Source organism: Aotus nancymaae, unplaced genomic scaffold, assembly GCF_030222135.1.
Source record: "Aotus nancymaae isolate 86718 unplaced genomic scaffold, 86718_ANA_hifiasm-v0.15.2.pri h1tg000092l, whole genome shotgun sequence".
Taxonomy (NCBI): domain Eukaryota; kingdom Metazoa; phylum Chordata; class Mammalia; order Primates; family Aotidae; genus Aotus; species Aotus nancymaae.
The window spans coordinates 9,864,725-9,883,532 of record NW_026988507.1 but is presented as its reverse complement, the minus strand read 5'-3'; the positions used below and the strand labels follow the sequence as shown (position 1 = coordinate 9,883,532).

The following is an 18,808-nucleotide window of genomic DNA, read 5'->3' as shown; positions in this document are numbered from 1 at the left end:
TTGTGTTGGCAACATTAAAATTCCTTTCTTCTAGCTATTTTGAAATATGCAATAAATTATTAACTGTAATTTCTCTACTATTCTATTGCATATGAACTTATTGCTTCTATCTAATTATATTTTTGTGCTCATTAACCGCCTTCTTTCATCCCTCCCCATCCTTTCATTCCCAGCCTCTGGTCATCACCATTCTACTCTCTCCTTCAATGAGATCCTCCTTTTCAACTCCTACATATGAGTGAGAATATGCAATATTTTATTTCTGTGCCTGGCTTATTTAATTTAACCTTATGACCTCCAGTCCCACCCAGGCTGTTGCAAATGACAGGATTTCATTTTGTATGACTGAATAATGTTCCATTGTGTATGTATACCACATTTTCTTTCATTTTTAATTAAGTAATTAATTTAGAGACAGGGTCTCACTCTGCTTCACTGCAGGCTTGAAATCTTGGGCTCAAGTAGTCCTCCTGCCTCAGCCTCCTAGGTAGCTAGGAGTATAAACATGTGCCACCATGCTCAGTTAATTTTTTTAAATCTTTTTTTACTTTTTGTAGAGTTGGAGTCTTGCTATGTTGCCCAGGTTGGTTTCAAACTCCTTTCCTCAAGCAATCCTCCTGCCTTGGCCTCCATATTTTCTTTATTAATCTGTTGATAGACCTGTAAGGTGATTTTGTATCTTAACTATTGTGAACAGTGCTGCAATAAATATGGAAGTTCAGACATATCTTTGATATACTGATGTTTATTTATTTATTTATTTGAAACAGAATCTCACTCTATCACCCAGGCTGGAGTACAGTGGCATGATCTTGGTTCACTGCAACCTCCGCCACCCAGGTGCAAGCAATTCTGCCTCAGCTTTGCAAGTAGCTGGGACTACAGGTGCACGCCACCACAGCATGCTAATTTTTTGTATTTTAGTAGAGGTGGGGTTTCACCATGTTGCCCAGGCTAGTCATGAACTCCTGAGCTCAGGCAATCCACCTGCCGTGGCTTCCCAAAGTGCTGGGATTACAGGAGTGAGCCACCGTACCCGGTGTCTTTCTTTTGGATATATACTTAGCAGTGAGATTGCTGGATCATATGCAAGTTCTATTTTTATTTTTTTAAGGGACTTCCATACTGCTTTTCTTAATGGCTATACTACTTTATATTCCCATCAACAGTGTACCACCATTCCCCTTTCTCTGCATCCTCACCAGCATTTGTTATTTTTGTCTTTTTGATAATAGCCTGCCTGTGGTGAGATGTCTCATTGTGGTTTTGATTTGCCTTTCCCTAATGATTAGTGATGTTTAGGATTTTTTTTTTTCATATACCTGTTGGCCATTTGCCTGTCTTCTTTTGAGAAATTTCTATTTGGATCTTTTGTTCATTTAAAAATAAGATTTTTTTCTGCTAATTGAGTTTTGAGTTCCTTTTGTATTCTAGTTGTTAACCCTTTGTGGAACGCATAGTTTGCAAATAGATTCTCCAGTTCTTTAGGTTGTCTCTTCACTTCGTTGGTGATTTCCTTTGCTGTGCAGAAGCTTTTTAGCTTGATAATGTTCCATCTGTCTATTTTGGTTGTTGTTGCCTGTGCTTTTGAGGTCCTACCCCAAAAATCATTGCCCAGACCAATGTCCTGTAGCATTTCCCCAATGTTTACTTCTAGTAGTTTCATAGGTTCAGGTCTGAGATGTAAGTCTTTAATCCATTTTGAATTGATTTGTGTATATGGTAAAAGCTCTGGATCTGGTTTCCTTCTTTTGCATAGCAATATAATCCAGTTTTCCCAGCACTATTTATTAAAGAGACTGTCCTTTCTCCACTGTATGTCTTTGGCACCTTTGGAAATGAGTTGCCTTTAAGTTCCTGGATTTTTATCTAGGTTTTCTATTCTGTTCTGTTGATCTGTGTGAGGAATAGTCTTTTGATTTGGTAATTTAGTGGAATAGAATTATTAACTTCAGCACCACATGTGTATAAGCCTATAAAGGACATTGCATATTATGGTATTTGATTCTCACTGAAATCTCACTGCCCTCTCAGAAACTTTACTGGATATTTTACTCTCATAGCTCAGTGAGAGTAAGCTGCTCACTGAGGATCAAACGGCTTGTGACAGACCGAAGACTCAAGTCTTCTCACACCTTCAAACTCTCTTTGCATCATACAGTCTACTGGCTGCTGAATTCAACAGCTTTTTGTGCAAGCTAATAAAAAGCAAAATGGTTTGGTACAAATACTGTGGCCATGCTAAGTACAATGACATCCATTTAAATTATCGTTGGTCTTACCAAGGGAATGTAGAAAGGAGTCTCCAACTGACATTTTAATACTGCACCTGAAAGTAGTATTTTTCCTTCAGATTTCTTCATATTTCCAGTATAATAACTGTAAGTACCCTTTAATGCTTTATATGTTGAATTAGCTAGAAGTTCTGAATTAAAAACTCTTAATGATGAATTTAAGGTATTAAGGTAAATTACTCCATTTAATTTAATAGTAATTCTTAATTACTATTTAAAATAAAGATTAAGGTTTGTTTCTAGATGCCATTTAACATGATATTCCAGACTGTCAGTTTTATTTTCAAAGTTTATTTCATATTTTATTAATGCTTCTTCATAAACGACAATCTTTAGAAAATTGCTAGTTAGGCAGGCAGTGTTATATGTTTCTTTTCCTGCCCATTATTTCACTATGCTCCTAAATTTTACATCTTTTGGTTCTCACAATTTCAACCTTTGAAGAAGGGAAGCAAAATAAATGGAATTGGCTAAAAAATTTTCTTTAACCCCTAGACTCTTTCCTTGTGCGCATTAATTACATGCTTGAGTTCTTACAATAATTATAATGAAGTAAAACTACCTGTTTAATGGTATTGTAACTGTGCAGGATGGGAACCTTCTCTCTTTGAAAGATGAGCTTTTAATTGAATAGATTAATGGATCAATTGTTACCTCTGCTTTGCTGCCGGAGATTCTGTTTAGTCACAGAAGTTCCATGTAGTGCTGGAGAGCTCAGTTGCCTGAATCTTTTTGCAGAGCACTTACTGATGCTGTTGCTTCACCAACCAAAACAAAACAGGATTTTTCCTTGAGTCAGCTTTGTAGGTATAGAGATGAGTTTGGCATCCTACATGTTTTTTTTTTTTTTTTTTTTTTTTTTTACCACCAAAAGCTGTTCAGAGTGTTTTTTTCTTAAATAGTTTGAAAAAAAGTCTTGATATATTTTATGAAAGCACAAAAATAGTTGGTTTCTATGACAGCTGGATTGTCAATGTCTGTTCAGCTTATGTGGAGGAGGATGTACTACTTAAATAGTATAGGTAGAAATAGCTGTCAGAAATTGCTGCCTTTTAAAGCAATTTGAAATTATGTAAAAGGAAGTAATGATGAAATAAAGGAATATATGTTTAATCTGGAAAAGTTCCAAAAATAATACTGTAAAAAGATCTTGAGTAATCATTTTTATCTTCCTGACATAGCCCTTGTTTACTCCTGTAAACACGTAGGAAACTTGTGCCATTATTCTTTATTGGATGCATATAGATTTCTCACCTTGTCATTCAACTCCTTGCAACATTTAACTTTACTGATGCATCCAGTCTTATCCCAAAATAGCCTCTTCCCTGTAGCAGTTTTCTTATCATGTAGCAGCCTACTCTCCTCACCACTCATCAGTTCTTGTAAAATCTGGCTCAAGTTCTACCTCTTCATAATATATTCTTCTCTGAGTAATTTCAACTCACACTGAGTCTTACTTTCAGTATTGCTATTATATTGGTATTTATTACATATCACACTTAGGTACTTTTCCATTAATCTCTAGATGGTACACATATATATGCATTTTCTCATTTGTTTTTTATGACCATGTCAAGTATAGTTCTATAGTATGATGAAATATTTAAAGATCTTTTACATTTAGAGAGGAGTCTACGGTAGGAAGAGTAGGTTCATTTTAATCTCTCATTTGAAATCAAGACTTTCAGGTTTTTTTCAGAGGTAAAGAGCAGCTTAGTCAAGTTGGCATCATGTAAACAGTTAGTGAAGATATACTTAGAATGCATCCATAAGTTCAAACTTTATTTCGAAATATGAAAGCGCCTACACTAGGGGTGTCTGTGATCTCTAGACCTTATCAATTAATTCTAGAGAAAGCTAGAGGGAGCCATTGAGGAGTTCTACCTCTTGTCTATATTATACAGCCTTTTCTCTTTTTTCTCCTACCGGATGTAGTTTCAATTGCTTAAAATGCCATATTTATTGCTTCTATTAGTCCAGCTTCATTACTTGGGGAGCAGCCATTTAAAATTGCTATTAAAATCTCCAGCATCCCCTAATCCTTCATTCTAAGCCACTTCATTTTTTTCTATAACTAAAATTTTAAATATGTGGAGGAAATTCTGTCAGGTAGATATGACTTAAAACCTATCAAGGGCCAGGTGTGGAGGCTCACACCTGTAATTCCAGCACTTTGAGAGGCCAAATCAGGAGGACTGCTTGAGCACAGGAGTTTAAGACCAGCCTGGGCAACATAGGAATACCCCTGTCTTCACAAAAAATAAAAAAATTAGCTGGGTGTGGTGGCACATACCTGCAGTCCCAGCTACTGGGGAGGCTGAGATGGGAGGATCACTTGAGGCCAGGAGTTCTAGGCTGCAGTGGTCTATGATTGCGCCATTGCAATACACTCTGGGTGACAGGGTGAGACCCTATCTCAAAACCAAAACCAAAACCAAAACCAAAAAAACAAGAAAAGAAGTACTAAGGATTCAATAGCCATTCTTACACTTAATAAACTTGGCACAACCTCTAAAACTATTTTTTTGTAGTTTATTTTATTTTGCCTTATTTAGACAATAGGCATGTCTATGTCCTTCATAATTTAGAAAGTTATGTTTTTTGTATGCCCTTCTGGTATGATTTTTGGAGAAAGGTATATCCTAAGGATATGGCTTGCTTTTGTTTCTTGATAAGCATTTTAGGATATCATTTTGTTTTATGACAATTATTTACAAGTGAGATAAGCATCTATTTCACTAAGAATGAAGAGATTCATGATTGACTGGGTATGTTCTATGAACATTCTTTAAAACATGAATGTATGTCTTTCTTGTTTTTAGGTGGGTTGGTCACTTTTATGCAAATTAATAGAAATCTGTCCAGGTACAATGCAAAGCTTAATGGGACCCCAGGATGTTGGAAATGATTGGGAAGTCCTTGGTGTTCACCAGTAAGTATGATAGATATGTAAAAACAAACTGCCTTGAATATTTATCTATAGTCACAACAACCTTCCATTGATACATTGTATTTGCAATTCAAGGCTACTCTTGTAAAATTCTTTAAAATACAGATATTTTTCCTTGATTCAATGATTTACATTTATAGAGAGCTTTAAACTTGGAAGTTTGATTTAGAAAGCTAACATGTAAGGTAACATGTCAGGAGTTATTATTTTAATAATATAATCATACAATTAATTATACAACTGATTAAGCTGTAGATTTTTTCTTTTTTTTTTGAGGCAGAGTCTCGGTCTGTCACCAGGCCAGTGCAGTGGCATGATCTCAGCTCACTGCAACCTCTGCCTCCCAGGTTCAAGGGATTCCCCTGCCTCAGTCTCGCAAGTAGCTGAGACCATAGGCATGTGCTACCACGCCCAGCTAATTTTTTGTATTTTAGTAGAGACAGTGTTTCACCATGTTGACCAGGATGGTTTTGGTCTCCTGACCTCATGATCTGCCCGCCTCGGCCTCCCAAAGTGCTGGGATTACAGGCGTGAGCCACTGTGCTGGGCCAAGTTGTAGAGTTTTGATGAGTACTTTTGAATTCAAACAATGAAGACAGTTTGCTTTTTAATAATAGAACTGATACAAACCTCTAGTTCTTAAAAAATATGGGAACTGAGAAAAGTTAGTTCTATAAGTAGTAATTTGAAAGTTGATGTTCTACCATCTTTAAATGGTACATTTATATGTTCATATATATACAGTGAGTTTAAACTATGGCTTTCAAAAAGAGGAAATTACCTCTCAGCACATCTGCAGCCAAATCTTGATGGCAATTTTACCAGCTATGTTTTTGCAGTTTGCAGCATCATGTCTTCTTAGATGAGACTACTTCCTTAGCCATAATTAATTAAGAAAATGTTTTCTGGAGAATGTGTTTCCAGGAAGATACATTTTGGATAGCTTTGTTTCTTGACAGTTAAAATATCTTCTCAGCTACTCAGGAGGCTAAGCCGGAGAATCACTTGAACCTGGGAGGCGGAGGTTGCAGTGAGCTGAGATTACACCACTGCACTCCAGCCTGGGTAACAGAGTGAGACTCTGTCTCAAAAACAAACAAACAAAAAACCTCTGTCATTAACTTTAAATCTTTTTTATATTGAATGTGACTTTTCTTTACCACAGTAAAGGAAATTGTGAATATTTTTGGCTTCCAATGGTATATGGTTTATGAAAATTTAATTTATATAAACCTTTTACATGTTTGTATTGCTTATCAGTATCAAGTAGTGCTGTAAATTTAGACAAATTAGAGCTATGTGTTTGTCCATAAGTGAACATATCTGTGCCTATATATTTTCCCTTATTTGATAAATGTGTTGCTCTTCTTGTTTTTAGTACATAAAGGATGTGTTTTGGAAAGAGCATATTTACAATTAATTAGAGTTCTCCTTTCCAATCTAATCTCTGTAATTCTATGTGTCAGTTCTAAAGTGTACAGCATTTTATGAGGAATTACTCAAAATATACCAGTAATTAGGAATTGTAACTTTAAGCATCCCTTGATTTGGCTGAGAATTTCAAAGATGTCGAAAGATGAGCCAACCTATAGCCTCAGAGAGTGTTTGGAAAACTCATCTAGTCATATTCCTGTACAAACCAACTGTTCAAATTAAATTACATAAATGTTTATATAGGAAATTTCATTCACTCACTCATTCACTCACTTTGTTCATTCAGCCATTCATCTTCCATTAATTGAATGTTTTTTAAGTCCTCTAGGCCAGAAACAATGCAGTTGTGAAGAAGATAGACACACTGCTCTCTCCAGTGGAGTGTATTAGATCACTCCCAGCAAAAATTGATTGAAAACATATTTCTCTTTTTTCAAAGTCTTTTTCCCTCCAAAGACTTTCCAGTACTGAAGAAAAATTTCTTCTGTGGTTACAAAGTCAGAAATAGTGGGAGTGGTACAGGGAGAGGTAGGAGCAGGGTGAATAGGAGGAAGGCTGGCAGAGAATTGAAGACCAACTTCATTCAGTTCCTGCAATTGCCAGATGAAGATTATTCAACATTTCTTGAATACATACGAAGTTCTAGATGTGGCCAGTTCAGTGTTCTCCCAACAATGTAAAGCCAAACAATACTGTGCAGGAATAGACTATAGAGATTATATTTTGGAATTGATAACTTAGGGATTAAAATCTCATGAATTGGAACTAACTAAACATTATTGATATGCTAAGTTCACATTCTAATATAATATATTCTTAACTTCTCTTTTCAAAATAGTAGCAATAAATAATTTAAATATTCAAATGAATTCTTAATTTGTACACACAAACTAACCTCTTAATTATATCTCTCTATATTTTACTATATCAACATGTCTAAGATAATTTATAAATTTACACCACATATAAAAATGGGCTTGCTCTCTTGATGAATATAAGGCTTCATAATCTCTCGAATATGGAGTTGGATGAAAATAGTGAATCTGAATATTTGAATTTGAATATTTATTGGAAAATAAGTAGTACTTCTAACCTTTGAAATGAGACATGTAATAGTTCCCTGTTGATTTTTTAACTTTATTAAAGTATAGTTGACAATTAAAAATTGCTTATGTTTAAGGTATACAATTGATTTGATATATGCGTACATTGTAAAATATTTACCACAATCAAGCTAATTAACATTTCCTGTTTATATAAACCTGGTTCAGGTTTGTAGAAAGAAAAAAACACACGTAGCTAGGCATGGTGGCTCACACCTTTAATTTCAGACTTTGGGAGGCTGAGGCAGAAGGATCACTTGAGCCCAGAAGTTTAGACCAGCCTAAGCAACACAGCAAAACCCATGTCTACAAGAAAAGAATGATAAAATTAGCCCGGTGTGGTGGTGTGTACCTGTATCCCTAGCAGCTCAGAAGGTTGAGCTGGGGTGATTGCTCACTTGAGCCCAAGAGTTTGAGGTTTCAGTGAGCTATGATTGCTCCATTGCATTCCAGCCTGGGAGACAGAGCAAGACCTGTTTCTGAAAGCAGAAATAAAAAACACATAAGCTTCACTATAGGAAATTAAATACAATGAGGGTAATAAAAAATAAGTGAACAAAAAAAATCTAAATAAGCAAACTTCTGGGTATGATATTTCATTCTCATCTTGATTTCTGTTTTTAACTCTAGATTGATTCTTAAAATGCTAACAGTTCACAATGCCAGTGTAAATCTGTCAATGATTGGACTGAAGACCTTAGATCTCCTCCTAACTTCAGGTAATACCTGTGTATGTTTTTTTGGTGTTGATTCAAATTAAAAAAAAAAATTGATACCATTAGCTAAATGTGTTTTAATTTTTTTTAAGGATCAGGATTAGGGTAGCTTCATTTAATGTCCTAAAATTGCATCTATTTTTAGAACTAGATGGGACAGCCATAATGTAACCTAAATATCAGTTATTTCTGAAATTCTTTCTGTTTCCATCTTTTCTCTTTGCCTCTTTTCTCTGTAGTTTGCCTCTCAAAAATCTCATTCAATACCTTGGTTTTAAACATTACCTTATATATTAATATCCCCAAATCTCTATTTGTAGCCAGATGTTTGCTCCCAAAATCTGGTCCCACCCACATCTCATATTTCCCTAGGTTGGTGGTCATTCATGCCCTTGCCATTATTACACCTTTCTCCATATATGTCTTTAATATGTTTGCTATAATACATGTTCTGGAGTATGCCGTCATAGTTACATTTTGAAAATATGTAGCATTACTTCTTGAGTATTTGCTAGATGCCAGGCTTCACAAGTAAAATGCTTCACATGCTTTTAAATACAGAACCTGAAAACACCCCTTGAGATAAGGATTTTTCTCAGTTTTCTAAGTGAGAAACACTGAAGAGCAGAGAAGTTGCTTCAGCCACTAAGCGGTAGAAACAGGGTCTGATTCTCCATGTCTTGCCTGAGAAAACTTTTGCCTGGAAGGTAACAAACCTTAAAACAAAAAAATCTTGAAATGATTCCATGGTTGTTGGCATTGTTGTGCTGAACACTGGTCTTTGTATAAGGTTCAGAGAAGAAAGGCTGCTCACAGGGAGCTAATCTTGAAGGGCTGGGAGGAGTTTCCTTCGATGTAGGGGAGGGCTTTTTAGGTTGAGAGAAGTATGGGTGCAGAGGCCTGGGAGGACAGCATGACAGAGGCTGGACATGTGGGTGGGAAGGTTTTAAATGTCCTCATCAGCCCGGCTAAGAGATGCATGAGGGAAAAACAAGCTGGTACTCAGCATTTCACCACAACTTTTCGTGAACGTGTTGTGCAACATGCACTAACAGTCCCAACCATGATTTAGTTTAACCTCATCCTTGGGAGGCATTTTTGTTTTGTTTTGAGGGGGATTCATTCTCCATTTGGCAGTGGACAGGAAGGTGAGGGTTTATTAATCTGAAAATCTCCCAACACTGGAATATATTGAAGTTAGCCTCATACAGTACTGCCACTCCTATTCCGGTATTATTATTTTTATTAACAGAATAGATGTTATTTGTGTTATGTTTTGGATTATGATAAAAGATGTTTGGTCTAGCAAAAGGCAAGAGTATGACATGCAGTTCATCCAAGTACAAAGAGATACCGAAGAAAATGTTTATCGAGCAGAGTGTAGCGTATTTAGAGTGAGGACAATGTGTGGAAGGACGAAGGGCTGATGAGATACATGTACTGTAGTCACTTGTGTGAAGGGTCTTGTTTTTCATACTAAGGAGTATGAGAGATCTTAGATTTCAGCAATGGATTTGCAAGTTCACATCTGTGTTTTAAAAATATAATGCAGGCAATAAACTAGTTGGGTAGAGATTGGGGCCTGTAGAGCAATTAAGCAGCTGTTTTTGTGTTCTAGATGAGAATGCAAAACACAATAGGAATGATGGTGCCTTGTTCAAAAGGAGTTTTTTGAAAAGGAATTTTCAAGATAGGTGGGATATATGCTTAAAGGACTTGGTAATGAATTGATTTGTTATTTGGCTAGAGAATGAGAAGAGAAAAGGAGGGTGGAAGAAAGAAGATGACTCAGGAGTTTCTCTTGGGTAGCTATTGGATTATGGTGTCATTGATGAAGATAGGGGACAGGAGTAGGCTAGGTTTGGGGTACTTGTGGAATATTCAGATGTTGTCTAAGAGGCATAGGAATGTATTTCAGGAGTTTGGGACAAGTTGTCTAGGCTAGAAGTACTGACTGGGACTCATAAAATTATAGTAAAGTGAATTGGGAGTTTATCTCATTTGGAAAGATCTAGAGCTTGATAAGTCTCACATCCAGGGCAGTTAAGTGGTTTATCAACAAACAAACAAAAACACAAAAACCCATGGGTCTACAAACAATTCACAGTCTTCACGTAAAAATTAACACATTAAATGTTAAAGCAGCTGTTTACTGAGAGCATATTATTCTCTTCAAAACAGGTAAAATCACCTTGCTGATACTGGATGAAGAAAGTGATATTTTCTTGTTAATTTTTGATGCCATGCACTCATTTCCAACCAATGATGAAGTCCAGAAACTTGGATGCAAAGCTTTACATGTGCTGTTTGAGAGAGGTATTTTAAAATGTCAAATTCCTTATTTTAAAGTATATATAAGGAAAAATAAACTTATACTGGGAAAAGCAGAACACAGTTATAATAAGGTGTCTAAAATCCTACTATTTATTAAGAAGTGGGAGTTGTCTGTCAAAGGTGAGGAATGGGGTTAGTTCAGAAGTATTGCTTGTTATTGTGGAGCGAATTTCATTCATGGGTTATAAATCATGCAATTGGAATAGACTTTCTTAAATTGCTTAACAAGGCATAAGGTTTACTTTGAAAACTGAATGTGTGGGTGTTATGAAAGAAAAAATAAAACTATTAAGCCAAACATGGGTTACATTGGGTTTATGATGTTGAGTCATCATCAGAAATCTTAGAAATTGCTAAAGGCTCTGTATGAAGAGCCAGGAGGTTTACGAAGTGTCCCTCAGGAAAAAGACTAATATGCATTTCATAGCCTGGCCCTAGATTGATAACTGAGATTATCATGTAATTTTAGAGTTAGTTGGAGTCCTTGTTTAGCCTTTCCAGTGGCCTGAGGAGGAAGCAGGTCAGAACAGTGAAATGAGCAATCTGCCTGAGGGCACAGAGCTTGTGACAGTGCAGTTCAATTACCAATTATTTTGAGAGCCCCTTTTGTATCATTATAAGAGCCACCTGTGCTAGGGGTTTAGGATAAGAGTGATTTATGCAGGTCCTGTGTCAGTTATCAGTTTACCAGTCTAATTTCTCGTAGTTCCCGGAATGAGATAGATCACCTGATAACTCTTGAATTCCCTGTCTCCTTCCAGAAGGATTTTAAACAGCTTATAGATAATTATAATGCACAACAGTAAACACAATGGATGAGAAAATGGGTGAAGGGACAACAGTGTAAAGCTAGGTTAAGTTTACTGTGTTCTTAGGGTCCTGCATATTTGCAAAGGGGTGGGCCATAAATTTGTCTGTTTGCTTCCTATCTGACAAAAAAAGAGGTTAATATCATTGATTACAAAGTTCCTTAAGATAAAAGTAAATCTATTACTCAGGAGAAGCAATTGGTCTCCTGGGATATCTGAGAAACATTTTCCCATGGGTCTCCCTGGATGAGACAATAAAGGACATACATTTTGCAAGGAATACAAAGCATATTGCAGTGAGAGTGACTCTGTCAAAAGTCAGAATAGCATGGGCCTGGTACCCAGCTCTTTGGTAATCATACACCGTAAAGTAGAAGATAGCTTATTGCAAGTAAGGAATGTCTTTCAGGCTATCTTGTATAAATGTTATATCTTGCAACTGAGCTTTTGATGAGCAGTAGGATGAAGTTGAGGTTCTATTTTTTTGCAGGGCCTATAACCTTGTGTGTGGAAGCTTAGGGGCACATTCTTATTCATGGAAGAAGGGCTGACATCATTCTCTCACCAGCGCTGTTTAGTCCATCTAGGACACTGGAGATAGACCATGGAATGTTACAAAGAAGAATGTTACTCAGTAGAAAAATCATCAGTTCTGAGAGGGTTATGCTTATAAATGTAGAGTAGAAAAATTTCTGATTTTTCCAGGAGATTCAAGTTCTCCAGGACTCAGGGGCAACTACGTAGTTAATTTTCAGAATTTGGAAGTGTACTGTGGAAGCTAGACCATAAAGTGAGAAAGTTCCTTGATATTCTTCACTTGTTAGAAAAACTTAACCAATTTCACATTATAGAAGTATATAGGGACACTCTGACATAAAATTAAAAAAACATTAATGTTAATTGCTTAGAGTGCTGCATTTTCTAACGTATTTCTGGTGTCATTCTCAGGCTAGATAAACTAGACTTTTATACATATTTTTGATGTTCTTGCCCAGTAACAATGATTCCAAATGGAACTTACTGGCTTGATGAAATGACTTTAATTGTGAAAATCAATGATGTATATTTTGCTGTGTGATGGAAAACCAGTAAGAGAGTATTTCAAAGTCTGATTACTTGCCATTTGCTCAAATTCACAACTCTTGAACCGACAGGTTTAGCTGAGCTACCCTTTAGCAGTCTACCATTAATGCCTCCCTTTTATGTATTGCAATATGTCCAGTTCCAGGTGGCCATCTTTTGTAGTCACTGTCAGTTTTCTCTAGAATTTCCCAAGTGAAATTGTAAATAATTTTGTTTTTCTGAGAACTGTTTGCTGACTAGTACTTTTATGTTTGAAAGCATGGAGTAACTAACATAGGCCAAAACAAAATTATTTTAATCTCCATAGCTTGCTTTTTCCTATTATATCATTCTTAGGAAGGGCTGTTTTTACAAATATGTATATTTTATTTAAGGAGATCATACTTGATGTATCTTATACAACTATCATGAATATTGTAATTTTTGAATAATTAAACTTTTATCTCATCTTTAAACTTATTCTGTATTTTTGTCTTTCATTTTTTAGTCTCAGAGGAGCAACTGACTGAATTCGTTGAGAACAAAGATTATATGATATTGTTAAGTGCATTAAAAAATTTTCAAGAAGAAGAGGAAATTGTGCTTCATGTGCTGCATTGTTTACATTCTCTAGCGATTCCATGTAAGTAGCATTTATTTGTGATTTCTTTTTTGTATCTGAAAAATCATGGTATATGTCTTTCTGAGTATAGTTTAACAATATTTATTCTTTAGAAACTTGTGGATGGTAAACCCATTCATTCATTTATTCATTTAATTAATTTACATTCATTGACACTATACAAAAGCTGGCTATGGGCTTGGTGCTTGGGAAACCATAGTGGAAAATACAAATATGTTCCTTACTTTTTTAGAGCTCCTAGTACAATAGGGGACACATATAAGTACAGAGGCGATTACAATGACAGAAGTACCTAGAGTTAGAAAAACAAATAGAAAGTGAGGCAATGTCTCTTAGCAAAGATTGAGTAAGTAGAGCTTCCTGTGCAAGGAGGTATGAGCTGAAGTGAGAATGCAGGCAAAGTGGCCCAGAAAGTGGGCACAATTAGTGTAAAGATGCTGGCTCAAGAGAGAGCAGAGTGCTTTCAAGAAGACAAAAGTAGCTCAGTAAAGGTGTGGGGTTATGAGTGTGAATGTGGCATGCATGCATGTGTGTCACTGTGCATGCACATCCCCAAATACCCATTTGTGTTTCATTGACGGAGGCAAGGAGCTTGATAAGAGGCAGAGGATGAGGCCAGAGACATGGAGTGGAGAGCATGGAGGTCCTAAAAAGCCACATGAAGGAGTTTGAATTTTATTTTGATTCATGATTAGCATTTTAAAGATGTTTTGAAATCTAGTCAGATTTTTCACCAATAATATTAATCAGAAGAAACTAATTTGATGTGTATGCCACCAATGATTGCTAATAGGCTAAAATAATGGCTCATATTCTGTTGTGTTTTGTAAGTGCCCATTAACACTTTGTATTTCATGTGTTACTTGTGTGGGTTTCTACAGAATATACATATGCATTTATCTAGTGATATTTTTATATTCACACATGTGAAGTTTTAAGGATTAAATGAGTTAAACAATGTAGAATAGTACATGGTATGTAATAAGTATTCCAAAATCACTGACAGGATTATTGCAAAATATGTATTTTATTTGTATGTTGTTTACTATATGTAATATGCATTTATGGTTTCAGATATGGAAATTACTATGTCAGTCTGAAGGTGTGAGGAGCTTTCAGTGTAGGCAGGGTGAAAACCCAATGCCCTTGTGAAAGAATGCCTTTTTTTGGTGATGTTTATAAAATCACAATGTTTTCTTATCCAAAGGAAATTAAACACTGGGAAGTGGGTGGGGCTGAACAATAATAGAGAAAGGACATGCTTTTACATCTCTCTGAGTCATCACTGCAAACAAACTGAATATATTTTTCATTATACTTTTCCTTGGCTATATATATTCATTTATTTATTTATTTTGGGCTGGCGGTTTTAGGAATCCATTGTTTTTCACTCACATCTGACATAACTCCAGTAAAAATGTGTTGATTCATAATGCAAAAGTCAAAGAAGGTAGCAGCTAAAAATTAAGAAGTCAAGAGTTTTTAAAACACTGATTCTAACTGAAAAACATTTGCTTTTCGGTCTTTAAGTCTATTGTTCTGAATCAAAGCAGATAATTGCTTTAACAGACCATTTCCTTACATTATTAAATTTTTTTCTAGGTTTAAGCATTATAATATACTTTTTGTGAAAACAGTTGATTAGTTGGGGCTGTGCCAAAAAAGAAACTAAAATGTTTTGCAAACAGCCTTTTTTTTAAAAAAAAAAGTTAACATTTCAAACAGAGATATACATATTTTCTCTATGTAGTTTCGTGTCTCTCACTCCCTTTATTGATTAATTGCTTTTCCTGGTAGAGTTTTTCCTACCTCTCTGTTTCACCTGTGTTTGTCCTTTGGATATGTATTTTAATATTATGCCTCCCCTCTTCCCTTCTCCCATCTTTTCTCCCAGCTATTTTGGAGCCTTCAGGAAGCTTGATTTTGCTGCCTTGTACATTGGTTGCTCTTCTGGATTGGAGGAAATGGGTCATAGTTGATTTTAAATGTTCTGTCTTGTGGCTTATTCCTGATTTTATTTCTGTGGTTGGGAAAAACAAACAATGCAAAAGTCATTATCCAATGGGATCGAGCCTCATTAAGAAATAGATCCTCCAATTTATTTGAATATATTTATTTGAAAACTTATGACCAATACATTATATTTTCAGACTTTTATCTTCAGTACTTTTCATTTCATTTTCAGTACTAAAAGTACTCTGAATTTTTTCTTTTTTTGGTCTTAAGGCTTTATGCCAAGAAACAGGAATAAAGTAATTTTTCCTTAATAATAAAGATGAGTCCTACATTCCATTATGTTATCAATAAACAGCATAGCATTTTTTACAGCTGCTGACAGAACATGATGTTTAAATTTGGAAATGCAGTCATTATGTTGCCCTCTATTTACAATCTATATAAGATAGCTTTGTATGCAAATTTGAAAGGAGAAAATGGTTACCTTATTGATAATTATGATCTCTTTAAATTCAGGCAATAATGTGGAAGTCCTCATGAGTGGCAATGTCAGGTGTTATAATATTGTGGTGGAAGCTATGAAAGCATTCCCTTTCAGTGAAAAAATTCAAGAAGTGAGTTGCTGCTTGCTCCATAGGCTTACATTAGGTGAGTTTCTTAGTTAATCTATCATCACAATCTGTATGATATACATGTATATAATATATATGTTTTATATATGTAAACATATATATGTTGCATAATAATAGATAAGTAGCATATTGACATACTTTGAATGAAAATATTGTAAAGTCCCAGAAAAAGTAAATTAAAAAAAAATACTGTAAAGTAACAAACTGTTCTGCTATGCCTAGATGGAATTTTAAAAGAGTGTCAAAAATAGGTGTGTAGAATGTAAAAGAAGTATTATCTCGGCTGGGTGCGATGGCTCACGCAGGTAATTCCAGCACTTTGGGAGGCAGAAGTGGTTGGGTCACATGAGGTCAGGAGTTTGAGACTGGCCTGGCCAACAGGGTGAAACCCCGTCTCCACTAAAAATACAAAAAAGTTATCGGTGCATGGTGGCAGGTGCCTGTAATCCCAGCTACTCAGAAGGCTGAGGTATGAGAATCTCTTGAACCCAGAAGGTGGAGGTTGCAGTTGGCCATCATGCCACTGCATTTCAGCCTGGGCAACAGAGTGAGACTCTGTCTTAAAAAAAAAAAGAAAAAAAAAGTATTATCTTAATCTTATTTTTATAGAGGTAGTTCTATAGTTGAGTTTTTTATCGTTATGGCTATATTTATAATATAATTATGTAAGAGTTGATATGTATAAATGTAAAGCATAATGCAAAGAACTCGCCATCCAACTTAAATATTGTATGCTCCTAGTGGTGGAAGCTAAACTGGTCTTCTTCCTGCCTTGCTTTCTCCATAGAGGTTAACACTCTCTAGAATTTTGTGTTTACAAATCACTTGCCTTGTAAATATGATTTACTACATTTTAATGTTTCTTTAAGTAAAATTGTTACTGTTTACCTACTTTTGCTTCATCAAAATGTAATCATACTGTATATTGTCTTCTGTAATTTTCAAATATCAATACTATGTTTATAAGAATCAGAAATATTTCTGCATGTGGTTGCATGTAGTATTCTATTATTTGGATATACCACAATTTATTTTCCCATTTGTCTATCCATGGATATTTGATTTCTTTCTTGTTTCATTCTACTACTATCATGTTTTTAGAAAAATATGAATAAGGGTGAATATTAAAAATATATATTTATTTGCCATTGGTATGTCCTTCTTTGTTGAAATACGCAATCTGTCATTTATCAATATTTTTCACAGGATAGTCTGTCTTTTTAAAACTGATTCATAGATTCTGGATAATAATGTCTTGGTGGTAGGTTATATGTATTGAAAATACCTTCCCTTGACTTATAGCATGTCCTTTCACCATCTTTATGGTGGCTTTTGTGATATAGTTAAATTTAATAATTAGTTACTTTGTTTAAGGAATCCTTCCTTTCCCTAAGATAATAAATATATTGTATATTTTATTCTAACTCTTTCTCATTTATTAAACTGTTAAAGTTTCTTTTTGTAAAGTAAGAACCCATTCCCCCTCTTTTGTCAATATGGAGAGATAGTTATCATCATAGCATAATTTATTATAGATTCACCCATTTCCCAGTGGTGTGGTACATCAAATATATATTTATGTTCTGTTCTTGCTGTTCTGGTGCATTAATCTGATTTATCTGAATCAATATAACACTATTTATATTAATAGTTCTGTAAGTCCTGATATCTGAAAAGCTAATAGGTCAAGTCACTATGCATTTTTTTTTAGGCACAGCTTGACTTTTTTCTTGGGCCTATACTATTCTATACAAATTTTAGGATTAACTTGTCCAGTTTTCTGTAAAACACTGTTGGGATTTTGACTGGAATTGCACAAAATATGTGGATTATTTTAAGAAGAATTGACATCTTTACATTATAATTTCTTCTATACATGTCTTGCACATCTTAGTTATTTCTACATATCTACATATCTTATTTTTTGTTATTATAAATGATATCTCTTTTAAAATCATATTTTTGAATTGTGTTTTCATAAAGAAATGCAAATGATTTTTTGTATTTCGAGCTAACCTACCTTTCTGAACTCTTTTGTTAATTCTGACAATTTGTTTCTAAATGCCCTTAAGTTCTCTATATAACAATTATATAATTTGTAATAAATGACAGTCTGAGTTCTTCCTTTCTGCTTCTTATATTCTTTATTTCATTTCCTTTTCTTCTTACATGTTAAATAGAGGCAATGATAGTAGACATCTTTATCTTACTCTTTTTCCTGATTTTAAACAGAACATTTTAATATTCTCCCATCCAAAATAATGCATCTCATAAGAGTTTAAATTTAAAAAAATTATTTAAAAATTTTATTTTGTTTCTTGTTTGCTTTTATTTTTACAATGTGGGCTTTACAAAAATCATATATGAATATTAAATTTTATCAAATATATTTAAAATGTAGTAAGTCTTTTTTTTTCCCCTTTTCATTTGGTTAATATGAAAAAATACATCTACAAGTTTTCTAATACTAAGCCACTTTGCTCTCCCTGATAAATTCAACTTGGTCATTTATTAGATTTTTGAAAACATTTCTAAAAATCTTCTCTCTTTATTTTCATATATACCAGGTGAGTTTTGGCAGCCTCTAAAATTCTTTTATGTCTTTAATGATTAATCCATAGCCATTTTGTGTTTTGTATCTGTTAACTATATATAAAGTTCTGTGGAGTCTAAACCAACAGCTTCTAGGCCTACTGCCCATCAGTCATGTTTTCTTGTATGCTTTTGAGTTTCTCTTTAGTTGAGCTTAATATTTGAGCATCCTGAGGACTTAAATTAAAGATGCTCCTTCAGAGGTGTTTTCCAGTAGCCAGAGCACAGGACTGACCTGGTAGCAGTTTAGGATCTTAAGATCCAGGTTTACTGTGAGAGACTC

The 18,808-nt window shown here is 34.7% G+C and overlaps 1 protein-coding gene across 1 annotated transcript in view; it reads left to right on the top strand.

Annotated features, from left to right (window-relative positions):
- Positions 1-18,808, top strand: part of LRRK2 (leucine rich repeat kinase 2) — a 147,521-nt gene that overhangs the window by 2,255 nt on the left and 126,458 nt on the right. Inside the window, exons 3-7 of the mRNA XM_021673776.2 lie at positions 5,117-5,226; positions 8,412-8,500; positions 10,679-10,813; positions 13,211-13,345; positions 15,818-15,949. Coding sequence (XP_021529451.2) covers positions 5,117-5,226; positions 8,412-8,500; positions 10,679-10,813; positions 13,211-13,345; positions 15,818-15,949 — 601 coding nt within the window. The remainder of the gene's footprint in view (positions 1-5,116; positions 5,227-8,411; positions 8,501-10,678; positions 10,814-13,210; positions 13,346-15,817; positions 15,950-18,808) is intronic.